General features: G+C 46.5%; 1 protein-coding gene across 1 annotated transcript; it reads right to left on the bottom strand.

The window, feature by feature from the left end:
• Window positions 1-492: 492 nt before the first annotated feature.
• On the bottom strand, window positions 493-18,142 carry prickle2b (prickle homolog 2b). Its single transcript, XM_080001464.1, has 8 exons — window positions 17,697-18,142; window positions 12,619-12,802; window positions 7,685-7,798; window positions 7,386-7,523; window positions 5,600-5,803; window positions 4,789-4,975; window positions 2,492-3,370; window positions 493-2,179 (listed from the first exon to the last, which is right to left on the bottom strand). Exons 2-8 carry the CDS (start codon window positions 12,748-12,750, stop codon window positions 1,242-1,244), a joined length of 2,592 nt encoding a protein of 863 aa, XP_079857590.1. The 5' UTR covers window positions 12,751-12,802; window positions 17,697-18,142; the 3' UTR covers window positions 493-1,241.
• Window positions 18,143-18,985: the final 843 nt, after the last annotated feature.

The raw sequence follows: 18,985 nt of genomic DNA, 5'->3' as shown, positions 1-18,985 counted from the left end.
TATGGATCAATAAAATCCAGATCAGTGTGTTGTCACTTCTTTATGTGTTTATTACAAAGTGTGTTTGTCTCTTGAACTTGAACTTGTCTATGTGTGTGTGTGTGTGTGTGTGTGTGTGTGTGTGTGTGTGTGTGCGCGCATGTATTTCATGGGGTAGCGACAGTAAATCCCCTCGCCACATGGATGTCAGTGTCAATCCAATTTACAGGAGAACAATCCTTAAACCTTAAAACATTAGATTCAACCTGGTGCATCCGAGAGTAACCGCAACAGCTTAAACGGTCAAAGGGCAGTTTTTTTTTGTGTGTGGGGGGGCAAAAACGAAAATCCTCCCTACCTTTCAATATGTAAAAAATTAAGCAGCTTTGTCAAGAGCGAAGAGGTTAAAAACACATTGTCTGCACCTTCCGCATACATTGCATCAGCAGGCTGGTGAAGGGTGACAACCTCCTGCTGTGACTTATCGTCGTTCATTTATGCCATTAACAGATGGCGAAGGTGACTGATTTCGAGGCCAAGCCATCATTACCCGCTCACACACCTCGCCAAGCACTAACCTGGTGTACGTGCAGTGTACACACTGTTTCCCCAAACGAGGAAAGAAAAAGCCACTTGACCATTTAACGCTGTCTGAAATACTCCTTTATTCCAAACACAAGACCAGGCTAGCCAAACGAAACATGCATACTTTTGTTTTTGTCAGTCTATCTCTACATTATAGATATTTAATACTTAAATGTTCCTATCCATACAAAATATAAAAATATGTGCCAGCTCATTTACAACCATATTTACATCGATGTCCTTAACTTAACTCACTCATTTAGCTATGTACATACTATGAACTGAAAACAATAGCACAGTATAGCGTCTAAAAATCACATGACATGTAAAAGCGTAAACTTACTCAACAGTACTGTACACACTGTCTGCTGCATGGAAATGGGTGTTAGGGTAACAACTGCACATCAGCTTGGATAAACATTCCGACTGGATTATAGGATTGTTGCGTACTGTTATCCTCAACACTCGGAAATTTCGGAAAGAGTTAAAATTAAGAAAACATGCAAACATCGGTGCTTTTTCACTGTTTAGCCGACTTGTTATTTACCATGTACTGTCAAACCACGTGTTACTCAAGACTCAACAACACTCAAGACTCAACAACACTGGACTGGGTGATCTTCCTGTTACTTTGTATGTCAGTGTTTTGGATATCGTACTGGAGGTTGGACAGAGCGTTAGGAGATTATGCAGTTCTTGCTTTTTGGACGTCTGCGACCGTGCAGCTGCCCGCCGTGATTGCCCCCCCCCACCCCAGTGCTGGTGTACTTGTGGACAAACTCCTGGTTGCTGAGGTATCGCAGCTGGACGGGCCTCGGGATTGGCTCCCCCAGGAAATAACCCTCATCCTCCGACTCGGACGAGGAGGAGCAGGTGGAGCACCAGTTGTCGTCGTCGTAGTCATCCCAGGAGTACTGGCTCAGGCCCTTGCGGCGGTGGGCCCCGGGGTTCTGGAGGGTCAGGTCCGAGGTGGTCCTTGGACACTGCCTGAAGGGCTGGGGCTGATACCGCCCTCCTCCGAACTGCTCCCTGGTGCCCCTCGGTGCCGGGAAGCGGTCATAGTCCTCGCGGACGCGCAGCTGCGGCCTTTCCTGAGGTCGCTCCTGCCGCTCGGCCGCCAGATGGAGGGCGTTTTCCGAGCGGGAACGCCGGGATCTCCGGGAGCGGTGGTGGTGGTGGTGGCGTCGCCCCTGGGGGATGTCATTTCCTGGGGCCTCGATCCGGACACTCGCCCCCCTGCCGCCGCCGGCAACTCCTCCGGCGCTGACAAGGCGCTCGCTGATGGGCGGCAGGCGGGCGGCATTGGCGCTGCTCACCAAGCTGACACTGTCCTCCTCCTGGTAGGTGAATCCCGGGGGAAGCCGGTTTATGGCCATGCCGGGGGGCTCGCGGTACTGCCTCAAGTACTGTGGGGCCAGTGGGGGGTCCATCTCCATGTAGGGCTGACCGCCGGTGAGGCTGTGCAGAGACTCTGAGCTGCGGAATTGCACAGAGGAGTTCAGGGTGTCCATGTGGCTTTTTTCCGACACGTTCATTCCAGAGTCTTTGCTCAGGTCGGGCATGGAAAACCGTGAGAGGTGCTCCTGGCGCTTCCCCCCATCGTCAACAGAGTTGCCTTAAAGGAAAAGAGCAGAGTTAGTCTCACCTTTTGTGCACCTTAAATTTATTGTCTATTCTTTCATATTTTATTTGTTTGCTTGAGGATGAAAGAAAGTCCACATCCAGATGACATGAAAAGCAAACAGCAGCCAATCTGATACTGATACAAGAAGGGACAGTGACTGACAGTGACTTTCCTGGAGTAGTAGTACTGTTCTGTGGAGTTTCACCTTCCCCCAAACAAGTATAATCACAACCAACCCCACCTAACCCTGCTCCAGTCTAGTGTAAAGCAGAAACAACACAATACCCACAACATTGCACCTACCTGTCGCGTTGGAGAGGGCCAGAGACTCCATGGACCCTCTTGGAGTCTGCTCCAGGGAGGTAAGTTGCTCGGCAAAGTTAAGTGCATTGATAGGGTTCCTGCTTCTCCCCAGCTGGGCATGAGTCGGTGGCACCACCTCCCTGTCCCTCTCCCTCTGAAACCCGTGCAGGCTGATGGAGCGTTTGTCGGCAGAGAAGCCGTTATGGGGCTGAGAAATGTGGGTCAATTCATTGAAGCTCTGTTGGCTCCTCAGCTTGGGGGGATAGTAGTCTTCCGGACCTGGCTGGTGGAACCACGTCTCGTTCAGCGAGTGGCCCTTTAAGGCCGAGATGGGCGGCCTCTTCACGTTCCCATTCTCCTTCAGCCTGTGGTCCTGCGGCTGGCCGGAGGTTGGGTTGTACGCAGTCCTGACGTTGCACTGGCTGAGGAGCTGAAGAGGGGTGGCGTTCGCAGCGGGGTCGGATTGGGACTCGTACACGTAGCTGTCCCTCCCATGGTCCTGGTTCTGGTTTTGCCAGGCAGGTGGTTCGCGGTTCAGACTAGGGGTTTGGCTGGAGAGGCTCAGGAGGTCCATTTGTATGGAAAGTGGGTCCACTTCGCCTGAAAATCTCACAGTCTGCCCTCCTCCTCCCCCAGTCTTGCCTGCTTTGGAGCTGCGCCGAGACTCTCTGGTGGAGCGGGCGCTCTGGAAGGCCGAGTCGGAGGAGTCCGAGCCGTTGGGCTCCTCTCCAAGACTGCAAGAGCGTGAACAAAAGATCTGGCCCTGCTTGGGCAGGAAGGGGCGGCCCAGCAGGGAGCGCTTGCAGCGGGCGCAGCAGAAACAGCCCTCGGTGGCGTGCCAGTGCTGCCCGTCATATGTCATCTGGCCTTGGTCGATGCCTGCAGGAAAGAGTATATACGTTGGCTTGTGGGGATTATGGGGAAAGTGAACACTGTCGAGTGCTAATCCACTGCTAAATATAAACTTGGGTAATTATCGAAATAATTGAAGAAAGAAAAAGACATCTGGATTAAAAGTGCGCCAATTAAAAACTACCTTTTTAATTGGCAACAGTGGGATGTTAAAGTTTGGTTTGTTGACTGAGAAGAGAGAGCCGGGGCCCGAGTTTAGAGGCAAACTCATTATGGGGCTTACCCAGAACTATACAAACACATTGCGTTTTAACTGTGTTTGGGTTGCCGGACGGGATAGAAAAGCAGCTATTTGCTAATGGCTGCCATCTGGTTGCAGCATGTTCTCTCATGGCTTCAATTTATAATCAGTCCATTTTTTTCCCACCCAAATACTTTTCTGTATCCTGTCTCACAAATAATTACAGAGTGAATTTGTTGGGCGGGATGTGCCAAATCACAGCTGGGCATCCTGTTGCGGGACACACAAACACACACACACGAACACACGAGCACACACACACACACACGAACACACGAGCACACACACACACACACACACACACACACACACACACACACACACACACACACACACACACACACACACACACACACACACACACACACACACACACACACCCCTTGTAGGAGGTGGCATCGGGCCAAAAGGTGTTAATAAGGAAAGTTTGTTAAAAAATTTAATATTTACCTTGTGTGTACAGTATACCGATGCGCTAATTGCAAGTTTGAGTTAAACTCATTAACCATTATGTTAGAATCATGCAGTATGGTGGTCGCTGTGATAAAAATATTACCTCTTGATACATTTACATGCGCAGAACATATGTAAATTTGTAAATTAATGTTTTAGAATGCTAGTTGCATTAAAGTGCCTCCATGTTTCTATGAAACAAGGCTTTTCCAAATAACCCGGTTTTAGATGTATTTCATACTTGATTTTATGACAGAGGTATTTGGCAGAGTTTAGGATCAACTGTGTTCTTATCTCTATCATTTGAAAATGGGAATCATAACAAGAACGTGGCCAAAAAAAACGCTGGCAAAAAAAAAGAAAGTGGAACTCTGCCTCCCTGGATAATATATGGAGCCATGGCACGCAGTCTGCAAACTGGTCCGGTGAACTGGTGAAAAGTTGACGCGAGGCCTTGCACATAGAACTCCTTGTTCTGAAGGCGTCGTTGAGCTCGAAAAGTTCTGCTTGAGTATACCGTCCTCCTAGCAGAACCAGGACATTTAGTCATTCCCTTTCAACAGAACTCAAAACTTCCTCATTGATCTTCATCGATGTGAGCCTCTGGGGCCCTTTGTTGGGTGGTATGGCGGGTGTTGATTGGGGTACAGTTTGGGGTGGGTGGCAGTGGGCGGGTTGGGGGTCAGCCTACCAATGTGCTCCCCGCAGGAGTCGCAGTACTCGGCGTAGAGGGACTCGAAGCAGGAGCAGCAGTAGGGCCGGCCCTCCTTCATGATGTAGCGCTGGCCACCCAGCACCGTTTCGCACTCAAAGCAGCAGAAGTGCTTCATGTGCCAATGGCGGCCCTCTGCCTCGGTGCACTCGTCCGCAAAGATGATCTGGGAGAAAGCAGGGAAAAGGGAACTGATGATGATGGTGGTGGAGGGTCATTTATCATGGCTCCTTAGAGGTGGTGTACTAAACTGTATGACAGGACAACGGAATTCCAAGCTATTCTCTTTCTTGCCCAACTTTCCAAGCTGCACTATTAGATCATCTTCTTTGTCATTGACACATGGACGGGGGCCTCTGTGTGTGTGCCGGGTTAACGAATCCTAGATTGGGGCTTTTAATTTTTAATTATACTGCCTGTGATGCGACGGGGCGTGCCTTTGAAGTACTTAGTACCCCACGAATTGAAATAGGCTACCCTTGTCCCCGTTTTTATGGGAGTGTGTGACGGTACATTGGCGGCGTGGAGACTGGGGTATGGAGAGCTGACCCCATTATGGTGAGAGGGAAAAAAATAACCTGCCTAGGTTTAATGTTAGGGGTTTCCAGGAAGTGCCTTGCTCCTTGTCCATACGTATGTTATAGAAATAGCACAACGGTTCTATTGAAGTAGGTCCTCTCTCTGGCCATCTATTTATCCACCTGTTTGTCTGTCTATCTGTGTCTGTCCATCTACCCATCGATCAATCGATAAATAGAGAGCTAGATACGTATGTGCTGCGCCCTCGCACCTCGTCGCAGGCAGTGCAGCGCGGCTTCAGGCGCTCTGCGTGGTGCCGCCCGCAGTAGATCTTGCCCTCCTGGTAGAAGTAGATGAGGTCTACCAGGAGCTCGTCGCAGGCGCCGCACACAAAGCAGCCAGGGTGCCAGCACAGGCTGTGGCCCGCCCGAGACGCAAACACCGCCATGTCGCCGCCGTTTATCTGGCCTCCGCACTGAAAGAGGGGGAGAGAGACAGGAGTTAGAAAAAATAAAATAAAATAGTCTGATGAAAAATACCCGCTTTTATATCAGTGCTCTGTTTTCCGTGCATGACCTTCAAGTGTTCTATGCTGTGTTAGCCACTTTGTCAAATAATTCCTCTTTCAACCAAAAGTGAACATTTGGGGTGGTGGGTGATAAAGGCCAGGCCACGGTGAAAAAATAAATAGATCTGTGGGAAAGTGTGTGGGGAGGGTTATAAATGGAGAGATAAATAGAGGAGGAGATAAATGGAGGAGGCGGGAAGATGGACAGATAAACGAGGGGGGAAGGAAGGGTGGCAGGCAGAGAGGCAGAGTGGAAAGGTCGTCGGGCAGGGAAAGGGGAGATTTAAAGGGGTGAGGAAATAAAGATGGACGGACACGACAGAGGGAGGGACTAAGCGAGCGAGAGAGAGAGAGAGAGAGAGAGAGAGAGAGAGAGAGTGGGAAAGTTACTATTGGGTTATCTAACTGGTGCGCCGCCTTCTGCTGCGGGGAGGTCATTGGGGGGGGGGGGAATCCAATCAATGCACACTCCCAAACAATCTGCTTTCTCATACCCTTGTCTGAAGGCAAGTGGAACAAACAACAGAAAAGCTGCACTGTTGTTCACACAGTAGACAGAGGAAGCTGAGTGGAGTCGGTGTATTGGAAGAGTAACAAGTCCCATCAGCCTCTTTGTGAGAACAAAACACATTCACACTGAACAGAGTCAGGGTTTGACGGGGTGTCTGGGGCTGCTGTTCCCAAAAGATCTGGATCTCTGCACCAGTTCTGCCAAAGAAACACGCTACAAGCCCTTCTTCTATACTACGTTCAGATTAATTTTTTTTTTAACCTGCAGCAGCTGCCGACGCTGCACCACAGATCAACCGGCTTAACAAAATGAGCAATGGTGATACTTTTGGATTAAAGCCGGCCGTCTAAAAGGACAAAAATACAGCACCCTGTGCTGGCGAATTAAATGATCACAGAAATCTATCGTATTTAACTCGCTCATTACTTTTGCAATACCGCTGTACAAACTGTAGCAGCTTAGTAAATACATTGAGTAATTCATAATTTATACCCATTACCAATAACTTATCCTGTGCTTAAAATCACATTTGTATATTCTGTGTATGTTTTATATATTTTCAACTATTTCTGTTTTCTCTTTTTCTGCATTTTTTTTACTTTTTCTTAAAACTCTCTTAAACTTTTGTTTTAATTCTATTAAATTTTATATCAATATTTTTTTTCTCAGACTATACGCACCAATAATCACAATGAATTTATGTAAATGCACCTGGCAAAATAAAACCATTCTAATTCTGAAAGACTGTAATATGAGAGCCAAAAAAGGTCTGTGCAAGACTTCAGACTCATGGATGTACAAATGTATCTGTTAAAAATTAAAACCATTTGATATATCCTTTATCTCTCAGTGCTTGTCTATGACTATGGCATGATACTGATACTGGAGCGATATTTACGAGAAGAACCTTTTGATCTTTCTGTCATGTTCAGGCCCCGAAACAGCCCCCGAAGGAGATTCAATGTGTGTTTATTTCACCTGTTCGCAGATGGCCCCCGTCATGGTGACGGGGAAGGGGCGCACATTGCCACGGCCCAGGTTCTCCCGCTTCCTCTGGTTGCTGAAGAGCTTCAGCTCCCGCTTCTCCTCGTCATCCAGGCTGTTGCAGTAACGCACCTGGAGGAAAATGATGCAGGATTAGGAAAGGAAATGTCGGCTCAAAAACACTCTCTTTGACCCATAAGTCGTCATATTCTGTCCTCATCTCCATAGCGGCCTGGGGGAGAGGAGGGTGGTGTTTTTGTGGGGAAGGGGGTTTGATCTTTTGGGCGTCTCACCTCATTGTCATGGGGGGGCAGCTGGTGGAGCAGCTGTTTAATACGGTACTTCTCTCCGGAGCTGTTCACGTAGGGCACCTTGTCCTCGGGCAGCGAGCTGTAGTACTGGTGAACCTGGGAGGAAAAGCGCAGTGGAGGCACTGGTGAAAAAAAAGCACTCACACTCACACACACGCACGCACGCACGCACACACACACACACACACACACACACACACTACTCTGCCGTGTTTGGACATTTTAAAATGCGTTTCTTAAGGAGTTCCGAGTAAAAAGATGAAAAAATAAAAGAAAAAACATAAATTACATTGAAGAACACTCACAGTTATGCACACACACACACACACACACACACACACACACACACACACACACACACACACACGCACACACACACACTTACAATAACTTTGATTTATAGCCCACCGATGTAGACTTAATGGACTTTGGCCTTTCACTCCCAGCACTTTGACATGGGAATCTATCACTGACCTGTCATGCATGCACGCACGTGCACACTCAACCTAATGTGCACGCATGTAAAAAAGAACGTGTGCATGTGTACATGCGATGCAACGGATAGATTGATGTAAATGTGAGCACCCTAAATGACTTGGGACATTATTTACATTACAATGGATACCGCGTTATTTATTGCAGCCTTTTCATTACATTCTAACTGGGGGATGGGAGGGTGATAGGGAGCCGACTTAAGGCTGGGAGGTATCGCCTAAAATTTATATAACTGTATTGTTTAAAGAGTGGGCGGTAACGGTATATATTAATTTTTCTTAAAATTTCGATATAAACGCTTCTGAAGTGGTAAAGCACTGGTATGGCAACTGCATGGCAGCTTTTACTGTTCTCTTAACTGTATTACCACAAAATATTTCACATAGTACAGAGGTTCTAGGAACATTTATTGTGCAAAACTGCTATAATAAATAGAGAAAATAATACAAAACCTTTTCTCAAGTAACTTCCATCTCTCCATTTCATGTAATACAATAAAATCAAGCTGCACAAAGTGAAAATAAAATCTAACTTCAAGTGTTTGTTGTTATTTATTCCCCCTTTTGTGCGATAAAATATTTCAACTTTTTGCCATTTTTGCCGTCCTCCACGACGGAATTCCAGCCAGATATTACGTACCTTAGAGACATTGAGAAAGCGAGAAACTGACTCTACTATGCGTGTCTGCTGCAGCTGCAGGAGTTCTGAGCCGGTAGATGCCGTTTTCGACGGAATATTACACATAAATTACTTAAATAAAAAACGAGGATTGATATAAAAGGTTTTGTTTTTCTATTTATTAATTGCATGGAGGCTGTTTGGTTCTTGTAGCGAGGAAGCAGATGGAGGATTTGGACATGGAGGTCTGGAGCGGTCGGCCCCATGATCACGTTGCGGCTCCAGGTTATTACATTTATAAATTCTTATATATAATAACAGACATGAAATAATTTAGTTATGATTTTATTGCAGTCTTTGTACATCACCAAAACAGCAACATATCGCCACGCTTGTTTCATTTTTGTACATCTCCCTCGCTCCCCTGCTGTTCCCATCTACTGTGTTCCATGTAAACGTAGTCGCAAACAACCAACACAATGTTAAGCGAGCAGAAAACTGATGCCACAAAACAGGTAACCGTCGGCCACTGCCATCGGTGAATGTCATTTTACTGTATTTACACGAAAGGTAGATGGCAGTCAACAAGGCGAATACCAATGTATGGATAAATTAGTGCACCCTGAATTTAGTTCTGTGAGGGCTCTGCCGTCAACCCTTAAGCTGGCGGCTATATGACACGATTGGACTGGAGGGGCCCCGTGCCACTAGAACCACAGCCATAAGCAGGAGGATTCGAGGACAAAGGTCAAGGAACGACAGAAGAAGGGAGGAGAGTAGAGAGTAAAAGAAGGAGTCAAAGAGTCAAAGTGGGCGAGTATAGAGATCCAGAGACCGAATGTAAAAAAAACTAAACTAATGACCTCCACCGATGAGCTGGAAGTACAAAAAAGGAGTGAAGAGCTCAAGTTGAGAGGAGAAAAGGAAGGAGGAGGGTTTGGAAGACCATCGATACTTGTTGAGTAGGAGGCCAGAGCCAAGTTAACCTTAATGGCCCATTGTTCTAATAAATGGATCTGCTGACTGGAAACAATCAGCTTTGTCCTTGGCAACACTACAGAGTCAGTCGCAAACACACGCACGCACACAATCTAGAATTCCATCAGTACCAGTTAAGCTAAGAATCGGCCCCATGTAGCCACCATTTCAGCAGATCTCATATTTTAAAGCTGAAGCTTTGCGGCCTGTCGCTTGTCCAACGCAGTGAAGGGATGACTGTTAGCTCAGTTATAAGTGGCGCTATAACGTGGAGTTTGTGTTTAGGGATGAATTTATAGCCACCCTGGGGCGGGAGGGGTCTCTTGTTTAAAGTGTAACCCAAGTCCTTATGCTTGAGATTTTGTTGGCACTGTGGGGCGGAGCGGGTCCAACAGCAAAGATTCAGGGCGCTAAGGGGATCTCCAGATCGGCTGTGGAAAGCCAGGCTGTGGTCAAGCCCAGATAAATCACTGAGCTCCGATAGACAAACAAGGAAAAAAAAAAAAGCCAAAACATACACTCGCAGACACATGTGCGTGCTCACGCACGCGCACGCGCACGCGCACACACACACACACACACACACACACACACACACACACACACACACACACACACACACACACACACACAAATCCCAAGCGATAAATCACAAGACAGAATTCCAACATCAACAGGGGTAACACTGTGGGGGTGAAAGGCACACTGCCCCGAGGAAAAGATCTAAAGACACACACACACACACACACACACACACACACACACGCACGCACGAACACACACACGCGCGCAGCGGATACACGGTCAACAGCGAGAAGCCAGGAGGAGCAGCTTGTGATAATAACTGTAATCGAAAGCAGACAAAACTGAAAAAGGCCAAGCGGAATCAAGAACCCAGAGTGCTACAGGGAGGCGTGATTTTCACAGGCCGAAGCTCGTTTCCAGGGCGGGACCACGGGAGGGGGTGATCGAAGCCTCATCTCGTCCACGTGAAGGGACAGACGGAGGAAGGAGACACAAAAAGGATCAACCAGTTTCTACCGTTCACCCACTCATTCAGTCCTCCCCCGTTGTGGGAGATCAAGGCGTTTTTTCGCGGACACTAGTATATACTTTATGGTGGTTTAAATAGGGTCAGAGATGATAAAAGCGCCCGGACGACCAATTTGCAATGAATTTGATTCGCTTGGCTTAGTTTAAAAAGCAGGTTTCCCCCCATGAATGAAATGCAGAGATGAGCAGCAGATTCATTCGGCGAGTGTCCCAGATGGACGCTTAACATTCTTGGCCTCCAAGGGCTGTATCATGGCAATGCTTTTTGGGCCCCCATCTAAAAACCCTGGTATTCAGATCCCTGCGATTAGCTCATATTTTCTCCTCTCCCCGGGTCCTTGCTCTCCTGGCGGTGAAGGGTTGTTGAAAGGCTCTGTGCAGGCATACTTCCGCAACTCCGCCAGAGGTCAAACACCATGTTTCCACAGCTTAAATAACTTCAGCACCTCGGCTGGGAAACTACGGTCGAAGCAGCTACTATGTCTCTTGATGCTGAATATAGTGGATTTACAGCGTATCTGTGTGTGGGAAAAAAAGCCAAATTGTAGTGGTCCACACAGGGAAGTCGTTTGGGCCACACGGGCCAAGGGGCGACATCACAACTGGACAGGAGGCTAATTGACTTGTGGGGTCAGACGGTGTGACCCGAGAGGAGGATGACGAATAGCAAGCTAAAAATACAAACCACAGACCAGCCAACAGGCAACGGGACCTCCTTTGAGCTCACAAGAGAATAGAGGTGTTTCTGTTTGGATTTTACATCAGAAAGATAAAACGTTGTGTTTGATACAGTGCATTAAAATGTAAAACTCTTATCTGGCTTTTTCTCTCCTTTAAACACATACACACCATATAAAGCTGAAATTGTGGAGGTAATGAGCAAATTTTCAGCTGAGAAAAGCTGAAAATTATGAAATAATAGAACTTCGGCACTAAAAGATGAAAGAATTTTAGCCTTCATTTATTGCCAATGTTGTATTATGCAGTTAAAACACAAATAAAAGCTCAAAATGTTATTTCCTTTAATCCAACCTGTTTTTTTCTGCAGAGTTCTATGTGTGATATAATCAATTACAAAATCTAAATGTATATTCAATTCAATATTTAATTGGTGTGCATTGTTAAGCCTCAAAAAAAAAAAATATATATATATATTCTTATTTATGATTTGAGATGAATTTCACCCCCAACACCATATAATCCTTGTTATATAATAGCTTGGAGATGACACATTTAGAATGGCTGATGGGTTTATCTCCAAATTGACACGAAAGCTCTAATCTGGGATGCTTATATAAAAATATGGAAAACATAAACGGGTGCCATCAACAGCACTACACTCAATGTAGAGTTTACAGCGACATATTTGCAAATTAAGATGTAATCCAGGTCAACGGCTGTATAAGTGCATTTGAACATCAACTCCATGTGTATAATTAAAACCATATGAGGGTTGTGTCACCAGGGTAGGGTACAACTACTTAATCATGATGGAGTGATAGAGATTGCAGGGATATACATCTTTTATTTTTATAGCTACAGTATATGTAAGATTCACAGATATGAGGCCCAGGCTCAAGTGTAGTTGAATCTCTCTCCACCCCTATCAGAGGGGGGTGGTACGTGTAAAACATAAAACAAACTGCACAGGGCATGACAGATTACACTTCTATGACACATGATAGTAGCCGAGAGCTCAATAAGGGAGGGGTTTTCTCCCGCCCTCCAGAGTGACACCGATATGTGTCACCGCGTAACCTGATTCCCCTTACCTGCTCGGGTTTGAGCCCCAGCGGTACCCATGCGTACTCCTCCAGGGCGCAGCCGGAGTCGTCGTCCGAGGTGGAGTTCCTCTGGAAGTCGTACATCAGCTTGGTGACCGTCTTCTCCATCTCCACGGGCATGGCCGTCACTGCATGCTCCTCGCGGCGACACTTACAGTGCACACAAATCTTCCTGCAGGGGGGGGGGGAGACAAGCGACAGCGGTCAGGAATGCAGGGAGAAGGGAGGTGTTTGGCAGGTTTATAAACCTTGCATCAAAATTACCTGTTAAACTTATTTCAAGGTAACCTTTGATTGAAAACGAAAGCCACGTGTGGAAACCAGTTGATTTAATGTGACTACAACAGCTCGCGATGAAGGACGTCGACCACTGTATTTTTCAAGATGAAGCACCTTGGGTCGGCTCTGGACCCATGACGCCCGTCTTTGGTTTGAGGCGTCCACTGATGGAAGATGTGACACATCAACTCCAGACGGTTCAAGGGTCGAACTTCAGCGGTCAAGGCTACCTGTCGGGACTCTCGCTGCAAAACGCCATAATGCCAAAGATATACTCTAACCCCGGCTGTCCTCCCGGACGCCGAGAGCCAACGATTTAATGACAACCAGGCCGGGGAGGGAAAAGACCAGCGCCCGGCCCCTGACAGTGATGGAGAGCAGTGCTGTACAGGCGGCCCCCATAAACCTCGCCATCCTTCTCACACACAGATTTTCCCCCTTTTCTGTACAAGTTTAGGTTGAACGACTAGCAGATGCTTCGCTGAGATAGCGGCGTTTTCTCATAAGTCAGCTGGATCCACCCGGCTCCAAAGTGGAAAACACCCGTGTGCAAGTTTTTTCTCGGGAAGGAATGGATGGAGTGAGTTTGGAGTGTTGATTTTTGCAGGCCTCTCCCAAGCTACCCTGTCATCTTCAGGCTTGTCCAAACAGCTGTTAGCGCAAATTATATATGTATTGCGGAAAAGATTTGTTCGTTTTTTGATACACCAACATAGAACTGTGTTAAGCAACACAATGCATCTGTTCAAATCTTCTGCAAAACCCAAAAAATGAAGGCCCACACAATCCAATCAAATCCCTGTTCAAATAAAGGAGAAAACCGTGGGCAAGCACACAGTCCTGTGTCCTTGGCCAGTGGGTCACATCCCGCTAACCTCCTTTGGCGCTCGAGCGGCCCCGACAGGGAGACAATCCCATTACCCTCCCAGACAGACGACTCAACGCTCTACCTGACAAACAACCCAGGAAAAGGCTTAAGGATGCTAAGGATACTGTCTGCTGTGATGACAAACTGACAGGTCGGCTGGCAGAGAATCTGTGATTGCAAAGTACCTTAAGTGCGAGGCAGTTCAGGGTGGAGAGATGGCAAAATCCCACCAATTATTCTCCTTTAAAGGCTCATTTTTCTTCAAAACCCCTAGTCTCCGCCTGGTTATCAACACAACTTAGTCTTTTAGGCTTACCCATAATGGACTCTGATGACAGAAACAATGTGGGGAAAAATGTAAAGTTTAAAGTCAATTGCAGCTTAGCAACTACAACACTGTGTTTGCAAGCCATGACTGGCCATACAATGCATGGCACTGCTTGACAAAACACATTGATATATATACAGTATATCGTGTGTATATATATATATATATATATATATATATATATATATATATATAAATCTTAAAGTTTAATTCTCCATCACCACTTGAGGATTTTCTCTCCTTGATCATAACCTGCACTGCAGAAAAGCAGAGCTCTGCAACTTCCCATGCCCTTGCACGAGGACATTACCTCTGTTTTGCTGTGAGACACAGTTTTCCCCAGCCGGTTGTATGAATATGGAGAAGTTGCACTCAGATATCACCCCCATATTGAGGGGAAGGCGAGGCTGCACAGTAAAGCCTTGTAAGTTGAGTAAGTTATCACGTCTGTGCCAAGGCGACAGATCACAAAATCCTCACCCGGCGGCATGATGCAGCAGCCCCGGCCAAAGCAGCAGTGAGGCCCTCATTATGAGGCAGCGCCCTCACTGTTACTCCGACTAATGATTAACAATTCACTTACTGCGAGCACACCTACACTTTACACCATCTCTTCCCCTTTCCCCCGGCACCATTTCTCTCTCTTGCACACCACCACCACCACCACCTACTGTGCTGGAGTGAGATGATGATTCACAGTGGTGATAGGAAATGGAACCAATAAACATGGAGAGAGGAGAGATTAGGCACGTACGCACACGTCTCCCACACTTTCTGACTTGCTGCCAGGTGGTTAGTGGCGGATTCTGCCTTTGGCTGAGGAGGCACACTTGGAGATAGAGGTATATAAATAACCTAGGCCATTGCTGAACGGGCCTCAAGGAAAGCATATTACACCGCATTGATTTGTGCCGCGGAGACTGGCTGCGGCCTCGTCATCCGTTGTTTAGGAGGCTCTCCCTGTGGACCAAACAGGAACTTAAGAGGGTCTTGTGTATGTGTATATATCTGCATGAGGCATCCATCTTTCCTATCTTCTTGTTTTTTTTTCCCAGTGATTCATGACGTTTTACATTCATCCTCTGGTGATTCAGCCTTACGACACGTCTGAAGTTTCAACACAGCTTGGCAGCTCCTTCCCCACGTCCCTGAACGTTGGAGATTTAACACATGCACATGCCTGAAGGCCTAAACATGCCTCTGTGAGAGGTTTGTACTGAGACCTCAGCTTAAATACGTGCATGCAGCGCACAAGATGGCAGTGTTGAGTTTACCAGAACCAGCCAGAAGGAGGCAATAAAAAGACATTTCTAGGTTCACACCTCCCAAACTTCCTCAGTCTTTGTCAGCTGATCCATCCTCTGCTAGATTTTAATTTTGTTTTTCTATTGTTTTGGCTCTGTATTTATCAGAGATCTTATCTTGTCCAAACAATCAGCCTCCGGTGGCTGCATGGGACAGCAAATACATTTTGACATACTGTTAATATTTGAAGAGGTGCAAGTTGACCCAACCATCCAGAGAGAAGTTTATCGGTGTCATCTGTCATCTTCTGCCTCATTGAAATTTGGAAAGATATGAGGACTCCAGTAATACAAGTCAAACGCCTCATAAGGTCAGGAAAAAGAGACAAAATGACCCAATTCCTCTTCCTCTACGGGGGGATGTGGACCTGGAGGGAGGCTGGGGGTTGTTTTTGCATGGTAATCCTGGGGACCGTGGTTACAGTGGACAATCATTCGCTGTGTCGGGTTAATCATCATTGCGCTGCTCCACCTGATAAAACCCTTGTAACCCAGGGAAGAGCAGAGTTGTTAAAATTAACTCTGTTTTGTTCAGGGCAACAACTTTGCTGACAGCCTTGCCAAACACCTTTGCAACTTCTTCCCCGACCAGAATTTTCACAGGGAGGTTTCCGCAGCCCCCCCCCCCCCCCCCCAAGCTAAACTGCTCAGGCTCATCCTCAAGGAAAAATCCCCAACAAAAACAACATTTCATCCAATCCTTTTCAAGAACCAGCCGTGAAGGTTTAAGATCGAGTCCACCAGATGCCCAAATCATTCCCGCAGTCATTCCTGAACAGGCCCCAAAACCTCTGTAGCTTTTCCATGGCATCATTTTGGACGGTAGGATTAAAGTCCCATCCCCGAATGGCAGCTCTGCAGTTAAAAGGAGGTAGAGAGAGAAAGAGAGCGAGAGAGAGAGAGAGAGAGAGAGAGAGAGAGAGAGAGATGAACAGCTGGGTGCGCACGGCAGCCAAGTCTTCTCTTGTCTTTTCTTTCCCCCTGCCTCTCCTTTTGTTCCCTAGAAGTATGGTGAAAAGAGGAGGACAGATCCTTTCTTTGAGATGACTTTGTTTGGGGATGTGGGGGACAACACTTCTGTTCAGCAGCTCCAGAGGCTTGTTGCTGCCGCTGGCGAAATCACCGGAAGTCCACTTGGCCTGTAGGTTTTTATGAGATACGCATATCTGAAATTGAGGCGCACATTCAGCATCGTTCAACTCAGATTAGACGTGCACCCACCTGTCATAACAAATGATTATCCATTCTGCATAACTCAGTGCATTGGGATCAGAGATAACACACACACACAAATAATTATCTCAGACACACAAATCAGAGCCAGCAGACATGTGTGTGTGTGCACGCAGGCAGCCATAGCATTCAACTCTATGCATTGCATGTGGATATCTGAGACAAGCCCGAGGTCGAGGAAAATCAAATTGCATGCCTTTCTCCTTGGTACATAAAGATTATCCAAAACATTTTCCATATCCCCCTCTCGCTCTCAAAAGAGTGTGAGAGTGAGTGTGAAGGGTTAGAGATTTCTGCAACATAACACTGAGATGCTGCTCAGTGCACTTGGAATGGATAACATCACTTATTCATAAAGAGTCGATTCCTTCCATGAAGTGACAGGGGAGTCCTGGCAAGGTCAGGATTCCACGACAATCCAAAAGGAACCAACCCTGTTTTTCAGTGCAGTGTAAAAAAAATAAAAATACTGTCCAAAAAGTCTTTAGCCTTTGACTTGGTGGCCAGCTGCTGAAGTCCAGTTATTCATTGTTTTAGGGCAAATCCCACCATATACTAATCCCAAGTGGCCCGGACTAATTGGATCAATCCCTCCAACGGACACTGGCAAAGAAATAATGTGTCCGGAAAGCGCAAATCAGAAGGAAAACGATGAAGAGTATAACCAGGTAAAAACACGTTTTGCTGACAAGGTCCCATCCCAGCAAAATAGACCTTTCAAAGCTGGTGGCAAACAAGACAAACGATACTGTTTGGAGTTACTTATATCAAATGCATTTGATGTGTTTTTTTTTCCTTTATTGTTCCTATTAGTTGATTGCATTCTATTATTGTAAAGCACTTTACAGCTTGAGTTGCATGCCGTTTATGAGAAGTGCTATACAACTAAAATTATTATTATAAGACAAAATCATTTTCGGTGAAAAATAAGGTTATAGGTTTTTATATATATATATATATATATATATATATATATATATATGTATATATATATATATATATAATAAACCAGTAACATAACCATATTTGTAAAGGGTGCAGCGACCATGCATACCTTTTCACGGGCTGTGGAGCAGATCATCCATAGGGGGTTGTGTGGAAATAGGAGATCTTCCTCATCGCAGACTGTCTTACACCATCCCATCCGCAAAAAAACAACAACAAAAAACAAAAACGAAAAACCCTGCTCAGCTTTATTCTCCGCAAGTGTTCCGCAAGGGGAAAAGACCAAAAGAAAATCCCGTTTTTAAGTCAAACAAAGCCCCGTTCGTGGCCGAAACGCGAGTGACCCCGCGCCAGCCGCACTGTCCCCGGGCACCGCGGTGACAAGGTCCGCCAAACGGAAAGGACACAACTAGCGTGCGCGGAACACACGCACAAACCTAAAGTCCCAGGTCCAATGACAGAGAGATACATCCAGTCGTGAGTGATCCAAATGAGTCTGGTGCTCCTCCAGACGGATTTGGTGAAACAATGCTTAGAAAAGTTGAGAGGGTAATGTGTGTGTGCGCGCTGAGCCGCTCCGCGCACCGGACTGAAGAGCGTCGGAGTCGCGGAGCTCTTTTCGCCCCCTCCTCCTCCTCCTCCTCCTCCTCCTCCTCCCTCCAACCCCCACTAACGTCACCGAGTTAACGCTGCTTGTCATTAGAGGCATGAATGACTGGTGTTTTGGCATCATTTGCATGTGAATTAACCCACTTCCCAGAGTCAACTGGTTAGAGGGAGGTGAATCCCTGTAAAACAAAATGCCTCTGTTTAACATGAGAAGTGGACATTAGCAGGAGAAAGGGGAGTATATGGGCCCCGCGGAACGCAGTGAAACCGTGTTGGGTAGTTAATTGGACCACAAATAGTATTGCCCCAAGGTCATCTCTGTCTTGGTTATTTCTGAAGAGCCAAGGAACAGTTAATAACAGGACAAGAGAGTTGCAGCTTGGTGTGCAATGGATTTTGGATGGTGCTGCACATGCTACACACTTTGCAGGATCAATTGGGGACCATTATGAGGAGATGAATAAAAAGAAGATCCCATAAGACCAGAAATGGGCGGGACCAATGGAGGGACTGAGGTCACCATCACATTCAATGAGAAATAAGTTTAGTCTGTCGGCCCAGGCATTCAATAACATGCTTCTGAGGCGGCATTGTTGCGTTAAATCCACAATCAACAAGAGCACCGTTTGACAATATCTCACCAGGGCTAATTGGTTTTTTTTGTTATGTGCATCATTTGTCAAGAGGCAGACAGAGTCCAAAGCCACCACAAATCTAGTGTTTTCTGGCAAGTGAAACCTAACACATTTGTGGATAATTTTAAAGGGGAACTTGGAGGGTGGATAGAAG

This window comes from Zeus faber (genome assembly GCF_960531495.2).
Source record: "Zeus faber genome assembly, chromosome: 5".
In the NCBI taxonomy this organism is placed as follows: domain Eukaryota; kingdom Metazoa; phylum Chordata; class Actinopteri; order Zeiformes; family Zeidae; genus Zeus; species Zeus faber.
Note: the sequence above shows the minus strand (reverse complement) of the source record. Positions and strands in the feature narration are given on the sequence as shown.

Bases quoted from the DNA above. Each gene is read 5' to 3' on its own strand.
- prickle2b (XM_080001464.1), bottom strand. From the start codon at position 12,750: ATGCCCGTGGAGATGGAGAAGACGGTCACCAAGCTGATGTACGACTTC. The intron at 5,804-7,385 runs GTGAAATAAACA...CCCCTCTTTCAG, and splicing joins CGGGGGCCATCTGCGAACAG to TGCGGAGGCCAGATAAACGG. The intron at 2,180-2,491 runs GTAGGTGCAATG...TTTTCCTTTAAG, and splicing joins GGCCCTCTCCAACGCGACAG to GCAACTCTGTTGACGATGGG.